Source organism: Macrobrachium nipponense, chromosome 21 (genome assembly GCF_015104395.2).
Source record: "Macrobrachium nipponense isolate FS-2020 chromosome 21, ASM1510439v2, whole genome shotgun sequence".
Taxonomy (NCBI): domain Eukaryota; kingdom Metazoa; phylum Arthropoda; class Malacostraca; order Decapoda; family Palaemonidae; genus Macrobrachium; species Macrobrachium nipponense.
Window position 1 is genome coordinate 59,886,328 of NC_087212.1, and position 21,057 is coordinate 59,907,384.

The 21,057-nt window shown below is 38.2% G+C and overlaps 2 protein-coding genes across 2 annotated transcripts in view; one reads left to right on the forward strand and one right to left on the reverse strand.

Annotated features, from left to right (window-relative positions):
* Positions 1 to 21,057, reverse strand: part of LOC135197488 (claspin-like) — a 269,392-nt gene that overhangs the window by 168,567 nt on the left and 79,768 nt on the right.
* The window catches only part of LOC135197633 (claspin-like), an 85,300-nt gene that overhangs the window by 27,957 nt on the left and 36,286 nt on the right, over positions 1 to 21,057 (forward strand). Inside the window, exons 6-8 of the mRNA XM_064224652.1 lie at positions 7,323 to 7,575; positions 10,706 to 10,937; positions 15,560 to 15,765. Coding sequence (XP_064080722.1) covers positions 7,323 to 7,575; positions 10,706 to 10,937; positions 15,560 to 15,765 — 691 coding nt within the window. The remainder of the gene's footprint in view (positions 1 to 7,322; positions 7,576 to 10,705; positions 10,938 to 15,559; positions 15,766 to 21,057) is intronic.

Below are 21,057 nucleotides of genomic sequence, written 5' to 3' on the forward strand. Positions count from 1 at the left end.
AAGCGGGAACTCTTCCTGTTCGCCGCTCTTTCTCTTTTGAGAAAGCTCGTGACTCTTCTTTACTTCCTCCGACTTCTCCAGTGTCTGAAGAGGAAATTAGTGACGCTTTCGTCGAAGTGGACGAAGAACAGCAGTTGGCTCCAGTTTCGACGGACTACAAGGTTTTGACTCGTTTGCTACAGTCAGTCTTTTGCAGACACTTTCCAACCTGAAGCTCCACGTACTCCTCCCTCTCAGTTTTCGTCATCCAAAGCTACTAAGATCTCGGGCTTTGTGAAAATGAAGAAGTCGCTTTCTACGAAGCAAGCTTTTCGAAAGGTCCATGATTGGATGGAAAAGAGGAAAGCTTCAGGCAAGACTTCTTTCGCTTTACCACCTTCAAGACTTTGTGGCAAAGCTGGTATGTGGTATGAGACGGGAGAAAACGTCGGAGTTAAGCTTCCAGCCTCAGCTCAAGGGGACTTTGGTAGTATTGTGGATGCCGCCAGAAGATCTTTTCTGTCTTCCTCTAAGGTCTCTTGGACGCATAGTGAGTTAGACTTTCACCTTAAAGGCCTCTTCAGGACACTAGAGGTCTTTAATTTTCTTGACCTTGGTGCCTTGGAGTATTGGATGCCAGGTCCAGGAGTTCTGATTCCATCAGTCTGGGGGAGCTGTCCAGTGTATTGTCTTGCATGGACAGTGCCGTCAGGGATGGTTCTGAGGAATTGGCTGCTCATTTCAGCACGGGACTGCTTAAGAAAAGAGCACTTTTTTGCAATTTTACTGCAAAGAAGTCGGTCTCACCAGCGCAAAAAGCGGATCTTCTTTTCGCTCCTTTCTCAGAACATCTCTTCCCCCAGTCTATGGTAAAGGACATAGCTGCCAGTCTCCAGGAGTAAAGCAACCCAAGACCTTCTGGCACAGTCTTCTAGGAAGCCTACTACTACTTCGTCTTCTGGGTCCTCTGCTTTGAAGAAATCGAAGCCCTTTCGATCCGCTTCTTCCTCGAAGCCAGCCCCTCGAGGAAGAGGCTCTTTCAGAGGCAAGACTCCCGCTCCTTCCAAGAGCAAGAAGTGAGAGGGAAGTCCTTCAGCCACCGGTAGGAGGCCAGGCTTCTACATTTCGCGAAAGCTTGGGAAGAGAGAGGTGCCGACGCTTGGTCTCTGGACATCGTCAAGAAGGGGTACAGAATTCCTTTCCTGATGTTACCCCCGCTGTCTTCGACACCAAGGATTTGTCTCCTTCGTATCAGGAGAAAAGCAGAAAGTGCTTCACGATCTTACTAGATCAAATGATCGAGAAGCAGGCAGTGGAACAGGTCTTCGACCGGAGTTCTCCAGGGTTTTACAACCGTCTGTTCCTAGTGCCGAAGCAGTCAGGGGGGTGGCGCCCCGTTCTGGATGTCAGCAGATCTAAATCGCTTCGTTAGCCAAGCAGAAGTTCAAGATGGAGACACCTCAATCCGTGCTTGCAGCCTTAAGACGGGGGATTGGGAGGGGGGGATGGTCTCTTTAGACCTTCAGGACGCATACTTTCACGTCCCCATCCATCCCCGATCAAGGAAATACCTGCGGTTTGTCCTGAAAGGGAAGATTTTCCAATTCAGGGCACTCTGCTTCGGTCTCAGCACGGCGCCGATGGTGTTCACCGTTGCTTATGAAGAACGTTGCGAGGTGGCTCCATCTTGCGGAAATAAGAATCTCTCTATACCTAGACGACTGGCTTTATTCGAGCCTCATCGCAAGACCGGTGTCTGAAGGACCTTCACACGACTCTGTCGTTAGCGAGGTCCCTGGGGACTTCTGGTGAATCTCGAAAAGTCGCATCTGACTCCTTCTCAATCCTTAGTCTATCTGGGGATTCAGATGGACTCAGTGGCTTTTTCGGGCTTTTCCGTCCCAGGGGCGACAACTTCAATGCCTGGACAAAGTGTCGGCCTTTCTAGGGAAGGAAACATGCTCGGTGAGGGAATGGATGAGTCTGCTGGGGACCATTTCCTCACTGGAGAAGTTTGTTTCTCTGGAAGGTTGCACCTCCGACCACTTCAGTTCTTCCTCTCAAGCAATTGGTCACGCAAACAGGATCTAGAAGAGGTCTTGTTTTGACGGAGGAAGTGAAAAAGCACCTCAAATGGTGGTTGGATCCAAGAAGCTTGCGGAAGGACTTTCGCTCAAGCTTCGGAACCCCGACCTAGTGTTGTTCTCCGACGCGTCCTCCACGGGTTGGGGAGCAACACTGGAGGGAGAGAAGTGTCAGGCACCTGGAGAGGGGAACAGGTGTCCTGGCACATCAATCTAAAAGACTTTCAGCGTTTACCTTGCTCTAAGGTTCTTCCAAGAGGAAGTCTCCAACAAAGTGTTCAGATAAACTCGGACAACACCACAGCCTTGGCATACCTCAGGAAACAGGGGGAAACTCACTCTCCTTCTCTGTTCGCCATCGCGAGGAATATCCTGATTTGGGCGAAGTCGCAAAACGTCACGATTCTGACAAGATTTGTGTCAGGCGTGGAAAACGTGCGAGCGGACCTTCTCAGTCGGCAAGGACAGCTTCTGCCGACGGAATGGACCCTTCATCAGGAAGTATGTCAGGTGCTATGGAAGCTGTGGGGACGTCCTCATGTGGACGTTTTCGCAACTTCCCGAACGAAGAGACTTCCGCTGTAATTGCTCCCCAGTTCTGGACCCGGGAGCAGTGGCAGTAGACGCCCTACTGTGGAATTGGGGTCGGGACTAGACATTTACGCTTTTCCCCCATTCAAAATCCTCGGGGAAGTAATGAGGAAGTTCGCTGCATCAGAAGGAGCGAGAATGACCCTCATCGCCCCCTTCTGGCCAGCGGTCGACTGGTTCACGGAGGTGATGTCCTTCCTAGTAGACTTTCCAAGGACTCTGCCCCTAAGGAAAGATCTTACTCAGACAGCCCCACTTCGAGAGGTACCACAAAACCTCCCCGCCCCCCCCCCTCTGAGTCTGACTGCGTTCGACTATCAAGAAGTTGGCCAGACGAGGGGTTTTTCAAGACCTGTGGCAACGGCGATTGCCACCGCAAGGAGGCCCTCCTCAATCGCAGTTTACCAATCAAAGTGGGCTGTCTTTAGAAGTTGGTGCAGAAGGAAGGGCATTTCCTCCACCTCAACCTCTGTGAGCCAGATAGCAGATTTCCTTCTTCACCTTAGGAAAGAAGCGAAACTAGCCGTTCCCACGATTAAAGGCTACAGAAGCGTGCTTTCTGTGGTCTTCAGACATAGAGGACTCGACTTAGCGAATGATAGAGACATTCATGATCTCATTAGATCATTTGAGACTGTGAAAGTTCTCCAACCTAAAGTACCATCGTGGAACTTAGACGTGGTACTGAAGTTTCTCATGTCGAGTCAATTTGAACCGCTCCATTTAGCCTCGCTTAGGAATCTTACTAAGAAGACCATTTTCCTAACCGCTCTGGCGACGGCGAAGAGGTTAGCGAAATTCAAGTCATAAGCAAGCATATTGGGTTCAAGGATCATAGTGCAGTTTTGTTCCTTTAAGTCCTACGTTCTTAGCAAAGAACGAGAACCCCTTCCAACCCTTGGCCGAGGACGTTCGAGATCAAAGGGTTGTCGGAGCTAGTGGGACCTGAAGCTGAGAGAGTCCTGTGTGCTGTCAGGGCTCTTGCAAGTTTTATTTGCAGAGAACCAGAGCATGCAGAGGTTCTTCGGAGTAACTATGTGGTGCTCTGTGAAAAAACCAGATCTTCCGATGTCGAAGAATGCACTGGCGTTCTTCTTAAGAAGTACGGTTAAGGAAGCCCATGAAAAGTGTAGTGAAAGTGACATGGAGCTTCTGAAAGTGAAAGCCCACGAGTTGAGGGCTATTGCTACTTCGGTGGCTTTTCACAAAAATATGGCAATCAAAGATATTTTGGGCGCCACTCATTGGCGAAGCAATTCGGTGTTCGCTTCACACTACCTGCGGGAGGTGAAACAAGCAACATACGAAAATTGTTACTCGCTCGCGACCATACGTCGCTGCAGACACTGTTTTGGGGGGCAGGAGGTAGCGCTCATCCTATCCTTTAATGGTTTAGGGGAGTTTTTAACTTGTTTATGGTTGTGGGGTTGACCGCCTGCGGCGGATCTCCCTTCCATTAGCTTAGTCTATGTGGGATACTTTTGGTAGGCTACGCCAGGTGGTTTGGTTTTACTTCGTTGCCCTCATTTGTATGGTCAAGTGGTCTAGTCACGTCGTGGTCTCGCCCCTGTTGACAGATCATCTGGAGTGCACCAGCTTTATAGGTCTCTACCTTGCTGGCAACTCTAGTAGCACAAGCAGACTTATGCGGCAGTAAACCACGAAGTCAGCTATGCTAACAGGTAAGGAATCAAGATATCAATTATCTGCATATATATGTTTCCTAAAATCTTCTATTCTGTCTACTCCCACCACCAAAGGTGGGATTCAGCTATATATATATCTGACAGGTAAGTTTCATGAACAAAAAAAAAAAAAAAAAAAAAAAAAAATGATATTGTAATGATACAATTAAGTTTGTTCATACTTACCTGGCAGAATATATATAAATCAAGTACCCACCCACCTCCCCTCAGGAGACAGTGGAAATAAAAATTATGAATAGAAAATGGGAATGATTCCTGATACCCGCCTCCCAGCGGCGGGAATGGGTACTAACCACCTGACTCCCACTGCGTGTGTCGTAAGTGTTTAAATTTCTGTCGGATTCGGAAAAATACAGCTATATATATATCTGCCAGGTAAGTATGAACAAACTTAATTGTATCATTACAATATCATATTTACAAACCCTTGTGGGGCCTCTTTTATAAGTCAATCATAAATTTGACCAAGTTATAAATTTTTTCTAATTTTATTTTGTCACATTATGATTATAGCTCACACAGTATCATAACAGCTAAGAACTAAAATCAGTAACAAATTCGCAGATTCACTGATTTCTCTATACCATATCTACCCATTATTCGCAGAAAATTTGCCTATTCACTGTATTTTTCTATGACAAATATCCAGATTTTTTTTTTTTTTTTTTTTAATGAATTTCATCATAAAATGCACTTTTTGTGATAAAACTATTAAAAAAATCAGGTATTAAAATTTTGTGGGTTTTTCTTGAGTTCACCTACCAAAATAAGCAGTTTTTCAGCATTTTTATAGGGGTTCCAACTATTCGTGGATTCTAAACAGTGCGTTGGGGGGTCGTGTACACATCCCCCGCGGAGACAGGGCACCACTGTATATTTGCTGCCAATTATATACGTAAATTTACTTAGATCAAAGATGCAGTAACTTTTTTTAATTAAACATGTTTTCTCTAATATTTCTTTGGTATATTTATGAGTAAATATATAAAAAAACATGTGAAAGAGAGAGGCAGTACATGCTCCCTTGAAGTCAAGTACACAACTAAATCATGAGCCACCTAGAATTGGGTTTCTGAGAGCCAGTCTAAAAGTTACCATTTGTAAGTTTATGGGCTATCGAAGTAATGAAACCACTTTCCCTTCCGATTTCTCCAAACCGATGGTGCATACTGTTGATACAGGCAGTCCCTAGCTATCAGCTGGGGTTCCGTTTTGACAGCTTGATAAGTGAAAATCGCTGATAACCAAAAATATGTGATTTTTGGCTTTTATCGACACCAATAACTGGATATTGGCACTGATAACTGGTTGATGGTACCTCTGTTGGTATGTATCATACACAAGCGCCATGAAACCGGCTCGCCAATACCGGGTTTACTGTCTGTACTCACCAAGAGTTAATCCATCAATTACTGTAGACCTGTTACTCAAATGAGGGCATCCATCCATTAAGGGTTGTGAAGTGCAAGCAGTCTCCTCTCAGTCCGAGGCCTTCATGCAGTTATGCAGTGGATCCTTGTATAACCTCTTCGGTCCATCTGTGCCCTTCTTTGTCCTCTTTGGATAGTCCTGTCCACTCAACTTTTGTCCACAAGCGCCCACACCTGTCTGCGTTGGACCACCTGGAGGATTTCTCACCTGTCTGCTCAACTCATTTCCATGAGCACCCACACCCAGCCACATTGGACCGTCCACTACAGGTTAAGATGAGTACCGACCAGAGGCAGTATTCACTTGCAGTAGCTCTCTGACCAGGAAAAGAAACAAGCATTGCATTTAATGCTGGCAGATTATTCTGTTTCAAAGTCTATCATGCTTTAATGTTTTGGAGGATTATGTCCATGTGTCCCACCTGCATTTAATGTGGGATTCAAGTATGTAATTACTACTTGGTAAATTGCTTTTAAAATTTTTTTTATGTCATTAGATTAAGTTTTATGTATACTTTCCAAGTAATTAGTATATTACTGCCCCGCCCTCCTCCCTTCTCACGGACTTAGGGCATAAATTGAGTTTTGTTTGATGGCAACCATTTTTTGTTTTCCCAGTGATCCCCGTATTTGGCGGGGTCTGTCCCTACCTAGGTAAAAGACGTTGGGAAGCTCTACCACGAAATCAAAAAAAAGTTGCTGCACGAGGTAGATATTTTAGCTATGTAATTACTCAGTAAATATATATGAAACTTAATTTTATTATGAAAATAAAATTTTCTTTGTATACAGTGTACAATACAAAACATTAACACTTTTGTCCTTAAACTTTCTAGCTTGTAGAAAATCTAATTAAGGAATGATATGTCAATAGCCTGTTCTACAATTGGTCAAATTCCCTCAAGCATACAACTAATCCTTAAATTTAGTACTTAACCCCTAAAACCTTTTATATTCCAAAATTTTACAAATCCTTAACTTATTAAACTCATTTTTATGCTGATATTTTCTTTGTACGTAGCAATTAGAATTATTGGTTATACCAGTTTTTTAAAATCACTGGAGAATATCGGTGTTTTTAACACACAATAAATTTTTGCGGGGGGAAAACACTACTTGTGATCAGAACTCCCAGTTTTCCTTTATAAAGCAAAAACTATGTAAATAGAAAGAAGTCTGATGACAACAGTTTGCAATTTCTTTTTCTGCTATTTACTCATGGAAACCACCACAATTACAATTAAGCAGGCTTCCTGAACAAAAACAAGCTTCCAAGTTAGAACACCAGTTGACATAGGTAGATAATAGCCACTTTCTTATACAACATAAACATCCTCTACAGGGATGCTGGGAATGGGCTGCTGTCTATAAAAAAAAAAACTATTGATACAGTTAGTGGAGTGAAATGAATACTTCATAAAAAAGATAATTATCACAAAAATAATTTACAATCGATAAAAATAAAAAGTTTAATGAATCAAATTTTTCTGAACATTCAGGAGTAAATATTACATTTAAATATCTCTTTGCAGAAGGAGTGTGACCTGAGTTTGCCAATAGAAAATACTCAAGATTTGTTTGACACTTCGTTGGCAGATACTTCTGCACAACCCTCACCATGTCCAGTAAACCTACATTTAACACCTTTAAAAGACTCCCAGTTTTCTGAGGAATCTCAGATAGATAGTAACAATGCTTCTGTAAAGTTGAAGCTAGACTTTACAGGTCTTGAAAATTCTCAGGAAAGTGATGAACTTGTGGGACTGTGCTCTGGAAATTTTAGTGGTAAGTTGTGAATTGTGTAGTTTTTTGTTTGTGATATTTTAAGAAATGATTGTTTAGGAAGAACTTTTGCAGGATTCATTGAAAATGATCTTGGTCTTACCTAGAAAGCATCTTGGGAGATGCTTTCATTGTGCAAGTTATGTTATGCTACAGCATGGATGACTTATTGCTTCTCAGATGGTGACCATACTGTTGGGATTGAGATTAGGAACAAAGTGTAAGTTAGATGGTGCCAGATCAAGCTAGTAAGGGGCCTGAGGCAACTATCCAAAGCCATAGTTGTCCACTTCAGCCACTGCTGCATACCTTTAATGTAGCTTTTTCTGTTGCATCTTATGGAGTTTTGTCTGTCTCAGTTATGATGAGTGATACTTCCCATTAACAATTTGACCGTATTCCCGTTACCCTATCACAACAGCACTCAGAATCCCAAAACACATAGGCTAGCTGTTAGACACTTCTTGCTTGAATTTTTTTGTCTGGTGAAGAATCATTGCTTCCAATGCTAATTAGGTTCAAGTTCAAAGGCATTCTGGAAATGTCTTGAAAGTTTTCATTCTGACCCTCTATTAAATTGTTAACATTAACTTGCAGCCATATTGAAGATAATCTGATCATTGCCACGATATCAGTCATAATATGCACTGAGCTGCAACTGATGATCATGGTCTCGGCTCTATCGCAGGTAGTTAAATATCTGTCATCAAACCATGCAGTGAATGGCGTTCATTTTTGTTCATTGGTGGCCAATGATTTTGGATGCCTCAGCCTTGGGTCATCTTATTTGCTGTCCCTGCTTTTCTTGAATTCTGCAGGCTTGCTTAAAGGGAAAAGTATGGATTTCATTTTGTAATGGAGTTAATCATGGTGCATTTCTTCACATCCATTTTTATATTTTTGCCAGTACCCAGTGACTTTAGAATTGCCTAACCAGCTTTGCAATAAAGTCATTCGAGATGGTGTGCATAGTTTCTACTCTTCTTTCTAGGTGAATCTGAGAACTGAGATACCTCCATATGTATATAGTAATGGTATCATTGATGATTTATTTTGTTACACATGTGAATACTTTCATGTACATACTTGGACCCTCATGGATCCACAAATATCTGAGGCACTTTCAACTTTGGAAAACACAATCACTTGTAATAAAATGTGAAAACCCCTTTAAGTAAAAAACAAAGTATTTCCAACCACAAAAGCTCTCAGATGTCAAATGCCTGTCTTACCCCTCTCCACCCATCCCCCAGTCTTCCAACCCACCCTCTCCCCGACCTGAGAAACTCCTTCCCAAGTCACCCACCCCCACTAACCCATTCTCTACATGCTTATGCTTGTGAGCAGCATTAACATCTCTCTACCTGTCCAGCATTACCAACTGCTTCTCTCTCTCTCTCTCTCTCTCTCTCTCTCTCTCTCTCTCTCTCTCTCTCTCTCTCTCTCTCTCTCTCTCTCTCGTCTCTCTCTCTCTCCTGCGGAGCATATTTTTTCTGACTTCTGCTTTCTATATATATGTTTGTATCCTGGGTGTTGGTTGTGTGCAGATGTCAAGTTGCAGATCATAGGAAGATGAGAAAGGTGCGGGCAGAGGTATAGTAACTGCAAAGCATTTCATAACTCACAGGAAAATAGGCAGATACATTTATGGTATTTTTATTATAAATTGTATGATTTATTTGTTTTTACAATTGCACAATATTGTTTTTTTCATATTTTAGAAGTAATTCATTTTCTGTATATATTTTTCTTGGAAAATGAATAATTGAAGTGATATTTTGAATTGAATAAAAATTTAAAATACTAGTTAGGATAGGCAATTAAATTACTATACTACACATATGCAGAATTTTGTACACTATAAGCTAAATGAGTTGCTCCTAGATAGTGTATTGTTTAAGCTATTATATAAGCTAGTCTTTCTTATGTGACAATTTTGTTACTTGCATAAAATGAAATTTTTGTCATTTGTGTTGGCAATGATGCAGTACTAAAAAAAAATACTGAAAATATATTTAGATGGCCTACTTGTCAACAACACTCACAAAATACTATGTACACAGTAAATATCAATGCATGTACAATCTTAATTTCTTTAAGGCTATAACTGATGTAACTGGAATAGACTCAAAACAAAACAAAGCATAATGATATAGGATCAAGAACACTTGCTCTTGCTTTGAAAGAAAAACCTACTTTTATTTACACAAAAGATACGAGGAGATAAATTTTACTACGATAGTGAACAACCAAAATGCATATACCTTCTCAAAATTTGAAGAAATCTAGAGAACATTGAACAAGTTGGTTGGCCCAAAACAAATTCTTGTTTTTACAGTAACCCAGAAAATGATTCCTGAAAGATTATAGCACAACATTAATGTTACCATGTACAAATTAGTCACTTCGGTTAAATATTTAGGTTAAATATTTAGAGTAATCTTGCAATATTATAATTTTCCATAAATGATGTTATCTTCCTTCACACAAAGGATGGCCTGAGTTGCTGTTATGCACTTATTCTTTATTTTAACAATTATTAAGTGTTATTTGCAGAATCTGTTATTGTTGTTGCTGTTGTTTTTATTGTATTGTATTGTTATTATATTGAGATTTTCTTTGTTCACTTTTTAAAGCTAGCATTCTAGACTTGTCTTCTTTAACAACCTGAGGTACCTAGCTAGAAAATTAATTGCATGCAATCGTTTTTAATTTTGTAGTTTTTAATATTTTTACTATTATTCCCAATACATATTATTACTGTCTTACCATTATTTTGAATACTGTTTTTACAACTAGTACTTCAGAAACTGTGTACATATTGCCTATGATGATTTTTATTATTTTATTTTTATTATTTTATCTCGTGTATCTAAGGTGATTTATTGTATTGTGTTTACTTTGAATGATCCATGTATGTGGCCTGTGCTGAAGTAAAGGATAATATTATTTTTATATAGCATATTTGATTACTATATTAGTAAAAAACTTAAATTAATTCATGAAGCTCGAAGTTAGCATAAGAATTGAGTATTTAAAGTTAAATTTGGTTAAACTAACAAACAATAATGATTGTTGTATAAATACTATTGTTTATGAATAGTACGGTTAATTTTTTTATTTTTTGTTCCAGCAACAAGACCTGCCAGCAAGATGAATGACCTTTGTGATGATCTCCCACCAACACAAGATATCAATGATTTAATGGGTCTGTGTTCTGGTAGGTTCACTAGTCAGGTCAATGAGAAGTCTGAGAAAGAGTTCAAGATGCCAGCTGCATTCTCTGCTTTATCTGAGAATCGAGATAAGCCAAGTGAAGGAGAGGATGACGAACTGCTGGAGCTCTGTAGTGGTCAATTTACTAAGTAAGTTGTTGTTGTTGTTGATCCAAGTGACACCTTTTCATTTAAGAACAAGCATTTTAGGCCAACTGTTTAAAAATGTGGTCATTCAGTTGATACCCTTTCACTTATGACCATTCTATAGCTAATTTTTAATAATGTAGTAATTGTGATGGTAAAAATGTTTGAAGTTTGTTTTTTCTGCTTAATGTACATGTTTGTATTGTAAGTAGTGATTTCTATAAATCTTACCTAACATTCATATAGCTTTAAGTTTTAGAGGTTTGGCTGAATCACCAATACCTGCACCAGAAGCACCTACAGAACTTCACAGAGTACCTAGTATGGGGGATATACCTGGGGAGCAGGAGTTGGCACCTCATGGGAACTGGGTTCCAAGCCCCTACTTCTCCCAGGAAGAAGAGTTCCCATGTGATCTTGATTAGCTAAAGGAAGAATTGAATGGGGACTCCTCCTTAGCCGAGGAAGCAAGCCCTGGGGCCCAAAGACACCTTTGTACTGGGATAAAGTGAGCCCAGAGGATATGGTCGTGGACCTGCCCTTCAGTGAGGATACAGATGAAAACCCTCTCCAACATGCATGGGAGGCTTTCATAAAGGTTGGGGTGACATTTCCTGCACATCCAGGGTGTGTCCTAGCTGCTCCAGAATCCCCAGAACGAACAAACGTCTCATTCCATTGGCTCATCCCCTCCAACATCTCCAGAGTGTGAGATTGACATGCTACTTTGGCATTTTATGATTCCATGACCCCTAAGGAAACTGATGAGGACTCAGACTCCTCTGGGAGGGGTGCGAATAGCAAAAACACCACCTGAAATACTTGCCTCTGCATTGGGCCATGCTAGACTGGTCTGCCCATTCCAAATTCACCCCCCATAACCAGATGGGACCCAAACCTTGCCAGGGGTGGCAGATGCCCCTCCCCTAGCCCACCATCCTTTGATCCAGGCCTTCCATGCACAACCCATGTGTAGGAATCATGCCTAGCTCACCCCTATGGGGAGCCAGGAACAACAGCCAATTCTGTAACTACCGTCGGGAAAAGCTGAAAAGGCATTTTACAATCTTTGATTGTTTTTAACTAGTTTCCAGCTTGAACTAGAAGATAATCCTGTTGTTAAGACCTCAGGTTTGTTAGCTATGAAAAATACAAATTGATTAAAAATTTGTCATATTTTATATTTTAATTTAATCACTATAAAGTGATATATTTTAGATTCTAAAAAATCAAATTTAATCACTGTACGCTTCTAAAATATAAAATATAGAAGTTAGGTTATGTATTTTATTTTTGAGAATTTGAATTATATCACTATGTAAACCCAGTATCACTTTGAACCACAACAATTTTATATAATCATAAAAAACCATTGAGCACAGTTAGATTCTCAAATGTTTATATATGCAGAGGTAAGTTAAACCTTCAAAGAGAGTTTATTTTGTAGTGTTAGGACTCTGATATCCTGTGTCTACATACACTACATCTTGTTATGTATCTTTTAGTTCAAGTGTATGGTAATTTAGATAAGTCTTTTCTACCAGTTCAAGAGGTTGAAGGATTGTGAGGTACAAGCTTTGGCTATCTTCAAGAAGTCCCTAAATCATTAGAAGTTTAATACCTTAATCCTTCTATAAGAAAGTAGGTATGAAATTTTGATGCAGTTCTAGAATTCTTAATGAGACCACATTTGCAACTCTTAAAAGAAGGCTCTTTTTAAGTATTTGACATCTAAAATCTCTTCTTTAGAGGTACTAGCTGCAACCAAGTTCATTGGCAAGTTGCAAACTTTCTCCCATACCGCACTTCCAGAGAAAAGTGACGTAAATCATTTACTCACATTCTATCAGTGTTGCCAGTCTGACTTAGCTACTGGGGAATGAAGAAGAGACCCTCTTATATCCAATTGGATCCCATAAGGTCTATATCGTATATGTAAAGCTGAACCATTAAGGAGATTATTCTGCAGTGTTACAAATCTGATATGCCTAGGTGTAAAATTCACATTCGTACTTTTACCCAGCTCAATTAATTTAATTTTACTTTATCCTGTTCTCAAGAGAAATAATATGGACATGCAAGCTATTGTGAAAGATGAATTATTTCCAGGTTATTCAGAGCTAGGTCAGTGGACCTGTTTTTGACTTTGATGTCAAGAGACAAATTCTAGAATGAGTGTATTGCTGTACCTTGTGCCATTCCATCAGTTATGGGTTATGTTTTGGAAAAGTTTGGTCATATTTCCCATTTTCAGTTATCCAATTATAAATTTATCATAAATACTAGGTAAATGCTGTGGCCACCTGGGTGTAAGCTAGATAAATTAGCTCAGTGGTCTGGTTAAATTAATAATTAATAATATGTTTTATTAAAAGTAATTGCTGCATCAATTTTATATAGGTTCTTCTCTGTTTTTCTAATTATGGTTTTCTTAATATTGCATATACTGGTGAGCTTCTTTGAATAAAGTTTTGACTTTTATAATTACATATTTTAGACATGCCAACATTGGGTCATTGCTCATCAGTTTAAGCAACAATGAGAAAAACCATAATTAGAAAATTAGAGAAGAACCTTTATAAAATTAATTCAGCTGAGGCAGCAATTACTCATAATACATGTTTGAAAGAGGGTTTACTTCCAGCATACACTAATAGTATAGTGATAATAATATAATAATAATAATAAACCCACATTGATGGTATGTGCCCAACCGAACTTGTTAATTTAGCTTATTGAGGACTCTATGAAAGGTGCATCTAGAAACTTCCTGAAAGACTGAAGTAATTTTATCTATCGGAGTAATAGCAGCTTGCAGTTTCTGTTAATGGGAAGGGTTCTAGACAGTTATATTAATTGTCTTCATTTGTCTGACTAAGAATATGATCGAACGAGCGTACCCCATAACTTCCTGGTGGGCGCGAGTACATTTCGCCCAATATCTCTCGAGGCCAGGATCATCGGTCTGTTGATTACTAGGATGGAATGTAATCGTGAAGATCACATTCATCTCCTTTACCTTGGGATGTTGCCTATGGGTCCTTGGACTGATTTTCCTAGGATCCCATGGTGGATGCTCAACAAGTCATGTAGTTCACCCAGTTCGTAGGGACAGGTTGCATCTTGCCTAAGGTGGCAGCTGCAAGGAAAAATTGTGTGAGACTGGCCTCTGCACTTTATTCTAGCGTCTTCTTTTTCCAATGGACAGAGGAGCAGTGAAGGAGCCGTCACATGCTGGACTGGCGTGCATGCAGGTGATCTAGATGACTGAGTATCCCTATGTATAATCCAGTTTCGATTGGATTAGTAGATGCAAATCCTCCTTCTCTAGAGCAAGGGGAGAGAGGACTGACTATGGCCTAGCTAGTTGGTGGTTTTTGTTTAAAACTTTCGAATATTGGATTTTACTTACATTTCCTGAATTCGAAATGCACAGAATTCTGGTGACTGAACATCTTTAGTTCAATAGATCAGAGATACAGTCTGCTTCCTTAGCTGTTTCTGGACCAGGAAAGATAGTACCTAGGTGGAGCCGAACTACCAGTCAGTTCAGAGAATTACTTAGAATCCTCCCTCCCTCCAAAAGTAAGTCTGTCATATGTGAAGACTGGGGGCTTGTATTTTTGTAGGAACAAGTGAAAAAAATTTAAAATTTGTATTTTTTCTAACTTACAAACTTGAGGACTTTACATGAAAGGCCCACCTCTTACCATCCCTAATTTTCTTAACTGGGCCAAAAGGTAAACTGACTAGAATTGAATGCATTCAGACTGGGTGGATGTTACTTCCGTCCCCACCTTTGGTAACTGTTATACCATAATCACCTTGCTGAAAGCTTAACAGCTGGATTCCAGCTCACTGAAAGTTGATTCCCATATGTAAAGACCTCAGGTTTGTATGTTAGGAAAAATACAAATTAAGAATTTGTCCTATTGGGTTAATTCTCTCCTTCCATGTGCATATCCCTTAAAGAAGGTTTGGACATAATCCATACTCACGACATACAGTTTACAACCTCTTTATCTTATTATCATGATTGTCTCACATTCAGAGCTCCATGATGACTTTAATCCTCAACATCTAAATTGAGATTCAAGCATTGTAAGTAATTGTTTTCAATCCAACAAATCTAATTTTTTCCTGTCATCACCTCCAACTCTGTTTGACACAAAGTGCCTCAGTAAAATTTTGCCATATATGCTTTTCCTGTGCTTTATGTTCCACAAATCTCCATTTACCTCCTACCTCCCTTTTAATAGTTCTCATCCAAGTAGGGCTGCCTCTTCCAGCTAAGATTTGACACTTATCACGCATTATCCTCCCAAGAGTTGTGTAAAAGGCACATCCAGCTAATTTCATAATGATATCTACTATTAGGAAAATTTGTCATCTCTGCCCCATGTACTTGCTTTGAAAATTTAACTAAGAAATTAACTGACTTTAAAGCTGATACTTGATGAATCACACTGTGTAGTCATGATACTCACCGCTACAATATTGCAACTACACCTGTTCTTTCAGAGAAATTTTATGTAGAGAAAATTTTGTGACAAACAAAATGGAGACTAAGAAATCGCTTTGTATTGAAACAATTGAGTTTTCACAAAATATTTTTCTTATTTCAGGCAGAAGCAAGACAATTTAAGTTGTATAGAAAATGAATTACCTTTGCTTAAGGATCACAGTAGAGATAACAGTGGGGTAACGGAAGCAGAGAACAAAGTGACAGCAGAGCCACAAATGATAATTATGTCTTCTGATGAGGAAAATAATGATAAGGATATGAGAAATAAGAGAAAAAAGAAACGAAGAAGGATAATTGCATTTTCAGGTTGGTTGGTACTTGCATGAAGTTTTGTATGTGCATAAAATATAATTTTTGATGTTACAAACAATGCATTGTTATCTACAGATTTGCTTGGTCTTTTGTATATTTATTTTTAAAAATATGATTGACACTAGAGCATATCATAGACTTGAGCAATAAGAGGAGTAAGCTATTTGGCTTCATATCTTGTTCAAATATACTATAGTGTTTCTAATGAAGTAAAATCTTAATTTTGCAAATGCCTTAAAACTTGTGGTGTGTAGCAGTAATATCTGTATCTATTTGTTTTCTTACCTCAGTACAGCCAGTCCCTGGTTATTGGGGGCTTCAGTTATTGACTATCTGGTTTTACGGGGCTGAGCGCTGAAAATCGATAATTTTCAGTTATCAGTGACTTTCACTTATCTTTATTCTTTTAACCTTATTTTGCATGAATTATGAAACCATGATAACAAAAATTATTTTTATCTTATTAGCATGGTATATATGGCATAAGTGCTGTCAATTTTCATAAAAGATTTTTTAACAAAATTAGATGAACGTTACAAAATCGTTACAGTACTATCTTATTAAATAGTTACCTATATGCGTAATGTATTTTGCCTTAAAACCCCAATACCCATAAGTGGAAATTCAAAATAGAGGAGCACTATTCATTCTGAAAAACTTTTGCTGTAATCATTTACCTTGTTCACAGGCAGTCCCCCCCCTCATTTTGGGACCACCTTGACGTGGTGAGGGGGCTCTCGAACCTCAGGAATCTCTTCCCAGGTTCGAACCCAAGAGTCCCATATGACATTATATATTTTCGAGTAAACTTATGTGGACCTTTCCATTTTTTGCCAAAATTTTTGAAAGCAAATAAATGAGAAAACATATCATGGCTTAACGTGGAGTTAAATCCGAAGCTAAATAGTGAGAACTGTGGTAGATCCATCATCTACCCGACAATGTTCGGACCTGTTTTTCAGGCGGAACTATTCTGTGGAGCTGGACCACGGATTCCAGGGGGGGGCCTGGTTCTAGGAATAGAACTCTCGGCGGTTCTATCCAGTTTGCCCATAATGTGATTAGGATGGGGATAATTGTATTAACATAATACTCTGCTTACACTTGGGCCATACTAATCATGTTATGCCATCCCCTTTTGGGGTAGGGTAGGGATGCGGACATTTGGGAGTCCTTTCTCACTTGTGCCTTTGGCAGAAGATTTAACTTCGCGAAGGGCCAATGATATCTTTTCAAGATTTTTTTTTTTTTTTTTTTTTTTGTTTTTTTTTTTTTTTTTTTTTTAAACTCAAAATTTATGAACTGTGAAATAAATTATTTGAGTACCCCTGGGCCCCATGATGGAAAAAACTACGGCACAGTTGATGACCATTGGCACGTCAGTCCCGAATTCCTAGGTACGCCACAAGTAGTGAAAGTATATAAAAGATACCAAAGGAACACTGTTCCAAGTAAAGGCAGCAGAGCCAGAAAACAAATAGAGTGCATAAATAAAAAAGAAACAAACAAAAATAAATTGGTAAACTCCAATATCGTAACAATGGAACCATATATGATGAACAATAATTCTGAATTAGAGACAAATAATCCTCCCAGCAATACAGAAAAATATAAAAATCATAATAGACAAGCAACATACATAAAACAAGGACCAAAAAGAAACAAAAATTACCGACTTAATCCCACATGGTACATTTTGATGACCTCTTTGGACCAGATAATTGGTCAAGATTTCTAGTCCTCAAAGCTGACAACAAAATCTCAGCAGCGATGCTAGAAAACAAATTACTTAACATATATCCAACACAAGACATGGAATGCAGACACATCAAGGACAATGAAGGGCTTATCCAAGTAACCAATAAAAAGCAGTCCACTGAATTTTTAAGTATAACAGAAATAAATAATATAAAGGTAATAATTACAAGCCATGAAACATTGAATTATGTACAGGGTACAGTCATCCTACCCAATAGCGAGCAGGAGCTTCCTTCAAAACAACTATTGCTAGACTCCCTAAAATTGAGATATAACAATATCCACGATTTAGAATATACTCTATTTCAAGTAGGAAAGATAAAAAGTAAAAATATCAACATTGCCAAAATAAAATTTACAGGGCCAAGACTTACCATTTAAAATAAAAATTCTTGGACAAAATAGAGAAGTTCGTCCTTTGTTCCTAAAACCATTACAATGTACACAGTGCTCAAGGTATGGACACACATACAAAAGATGCCGTAATAAAAGCTATATGTGCAGTCTGTGCATCAGATGACCATACCACTAATTGGAAACTGTAATCAATCAAAATGGTATTAATTGTGGACTAAGCCCATCACGCAAAATCTAAGGAGTGTTCATTTTACCAATATAACACAGAACTTCAGCTGTTAATAAATAGGACGACAGGAATGTCAGTCATGGAAGCCAGACTTGAGCTAAAAGTAAGAGGCGTTAACAATCCATCCAAAAACCCCCACCTTTTCAAATGTGACTAAAAATCAAGACATCAAAACAGCACAATGACAAACAAGATAGTATAAACATGAAAAACGGATTTCATACCAATAATACTGAAACCCAAATAAAAGTGATATTCAACAACAACCAATACCACCACCAACATAGATGATTCAGTTATCCATGGAAAAGAACTTCCAATAGAAGAAGAATTAAATAATGATGATAATCGAACTGGCAAAAAGAAAAGAATTCTAGAAAGAACCCCACCTCAAGGGAAAAAAAGTAAATATTGAAAATTACAATCAATCCAGAGAGACTCCAACTATTTCACCAGGAGAACATTTTAAAAAAGATATTAAACTAACCTCATCACAAGTGGAAATACACAATTACCCTCAATCTCAATCAAACAGCCAACATCTGGACAGTTAAAGATCACTCTTTACAATTTCCATCAAATAATACTAATGAAAATCATACCATTAAACCAAACCAAAATATAACTATCACCCCCCAACCATCCACAAGACCGAAATATCCATTAACAACAACAAAACAAATAACCCCTCAAACCAAACAGTCCTTATCACTACAGATAAGGAACAATAGAATTACAAAACCAGAAATTTCTAAAGCTAGACCAAAAACTTCTGAACCAATAATTAACATTACCAAAAACATGCTTCATCTTGTGTGTAATGAATGCTTTGTAAGTACATATAACCAACAACTACCAAGACAGAGGACACAGTACGAAATTGTATTGACAATTTTACCAAATTAAGGAGGTGCCCTTTAACACACCAACATGAGAACGAATTATGTTCTGAATCCTTAAAATACAAAAAGGAAATTATAAAATAAAAAATAGACTTATTAATATTCAACTATGAAAAACAAACAACTGCAGAATCTAATAACCAACATACAAATACAACGATTAAAAAACCACAAATAAATTCAAATTGATATAACTACGAGATAAAGTAAAATCAGCAATCAATTTACAGAATTTAACACCAATTCCTCCCAATAATGGAATATAAAAATATTCAATGGAATATAAAAGGTCTCTTAACCCGACTACGTCTGGGTGAATTACAAAGAATCATACGAGACCACAAAACCCAATGCATATGTCTACAACATATAGGAAGTAACCCTACAAATATCCAACACTATAAAATGCCTGTTATTCACCAACTGACGGTGGAAAATTAGGCACAGCCATATACGTTCATAATAGCATTACATATGAACTGTTGACATACCATCTATGCCATATCAAATAACATCAATTAAACTGTATATGCCTGATAAAAGTAAAATTACTATTTGTAATTTATATAACCAACCAAATTTCAATGCAAATTTCAGTGATTTTTCTGAACTTATTAGCAAAAGTATACAGGAACCACTACTTATAGTAGGAGATTTTAATGCACATAATCCATTATGGGATATTAATAACCCCACACTGACACATCCGGAATCAACATAGAGAATACTATAATGAAACACAACCTGTATTGTCTCAATGAAAGTGAAGTTCCAACATATTTTTTCAAATACACACCTAACCTTTTCTTCAATTGACATTTCATTATGTTCAAAATGATGTAGCGGAGAAATTTGAATGGAACGTCCTAGACGATTCATACACAAGTGACCATTTCCCAATCATTCTGAACTACTTAAGTAATGTCAAAGTATTGCCACCTACAAGATATAATATTCAAAAAGCTAAACTGGGATAAATATTCCTATACACACGAACATACCACCATTCCCACATAATGAAGAATCACAATACTACTGTGAATCCTTCTCAAAACTTCATAATAAATGCTGCAGATAAAAGTATTCCAAAAACCAAAACACATTCCACAAAATCCCCTGTCCCATGGTGGAATCCAACATTAACAAAATTAAGTAAAATAAAACATATATTGAGTCGCAATCTAAACAGACTCAAAAACTCGCCTTAAATCACTCAACAAAAGCCCTATAGTATAAATATATTAACAAAATAGTTATAACAAACTAAACAATTAACCACATTTAAACCACTATATAACAAATATACAGCCAAATTTAGAAAAACGGTAATAGCTGAAAAAATCAACATCATGGAAGGAATAGTCTCAAACATATCTTCAAACACATCCACAAGGGATGTCTGGCAAAAGCGAAGGAAAATCAATGGAAAACATATAAGACCTCCAAGAAGTGCAATACATTTAAATGGAAAAATATATCATGATACTTAAGAAATATCAAACATAATTGGGAAACATTTTGAAAACATCAGTGCTTACTCCAGCCTAGATACATTTTCACAAAGTATCAGAAAACAAAAAGAAAATATAATACTCAATTTTGAAACTCTTGAAGACCTGGAATATAACTATATTTTAACATGGATGAACTAGATAATGCCATCAACTCTTGTCATCCCTCTGCACCAGGATATGATAAAATATCATTTGAAATGATAGAAAAATTAGCTCCTATAGCTAAATCATATTTATTAAAATTTTGACAATAGTATCTGGCTCAAAACGTGTCTTTCCTGATAATGGAAAACATGCAATAATTATTCCAATAAACAAACCAGGAAAGGATGCAAGTAATCCATCCAATTATAGACCGATATCTCTAACAAGTTGCCTATGCAAAATCTTAGAAAATGGTTAATGCCACGATTAACGTATGTAATAACCAAAGAATCCATTTTAACACCAACACAATCTGGTTCAATAAGCTGGCAGATCAACCCTAGATCCTTAACACATTTAGAAGATCATATCAAAAAAGGCT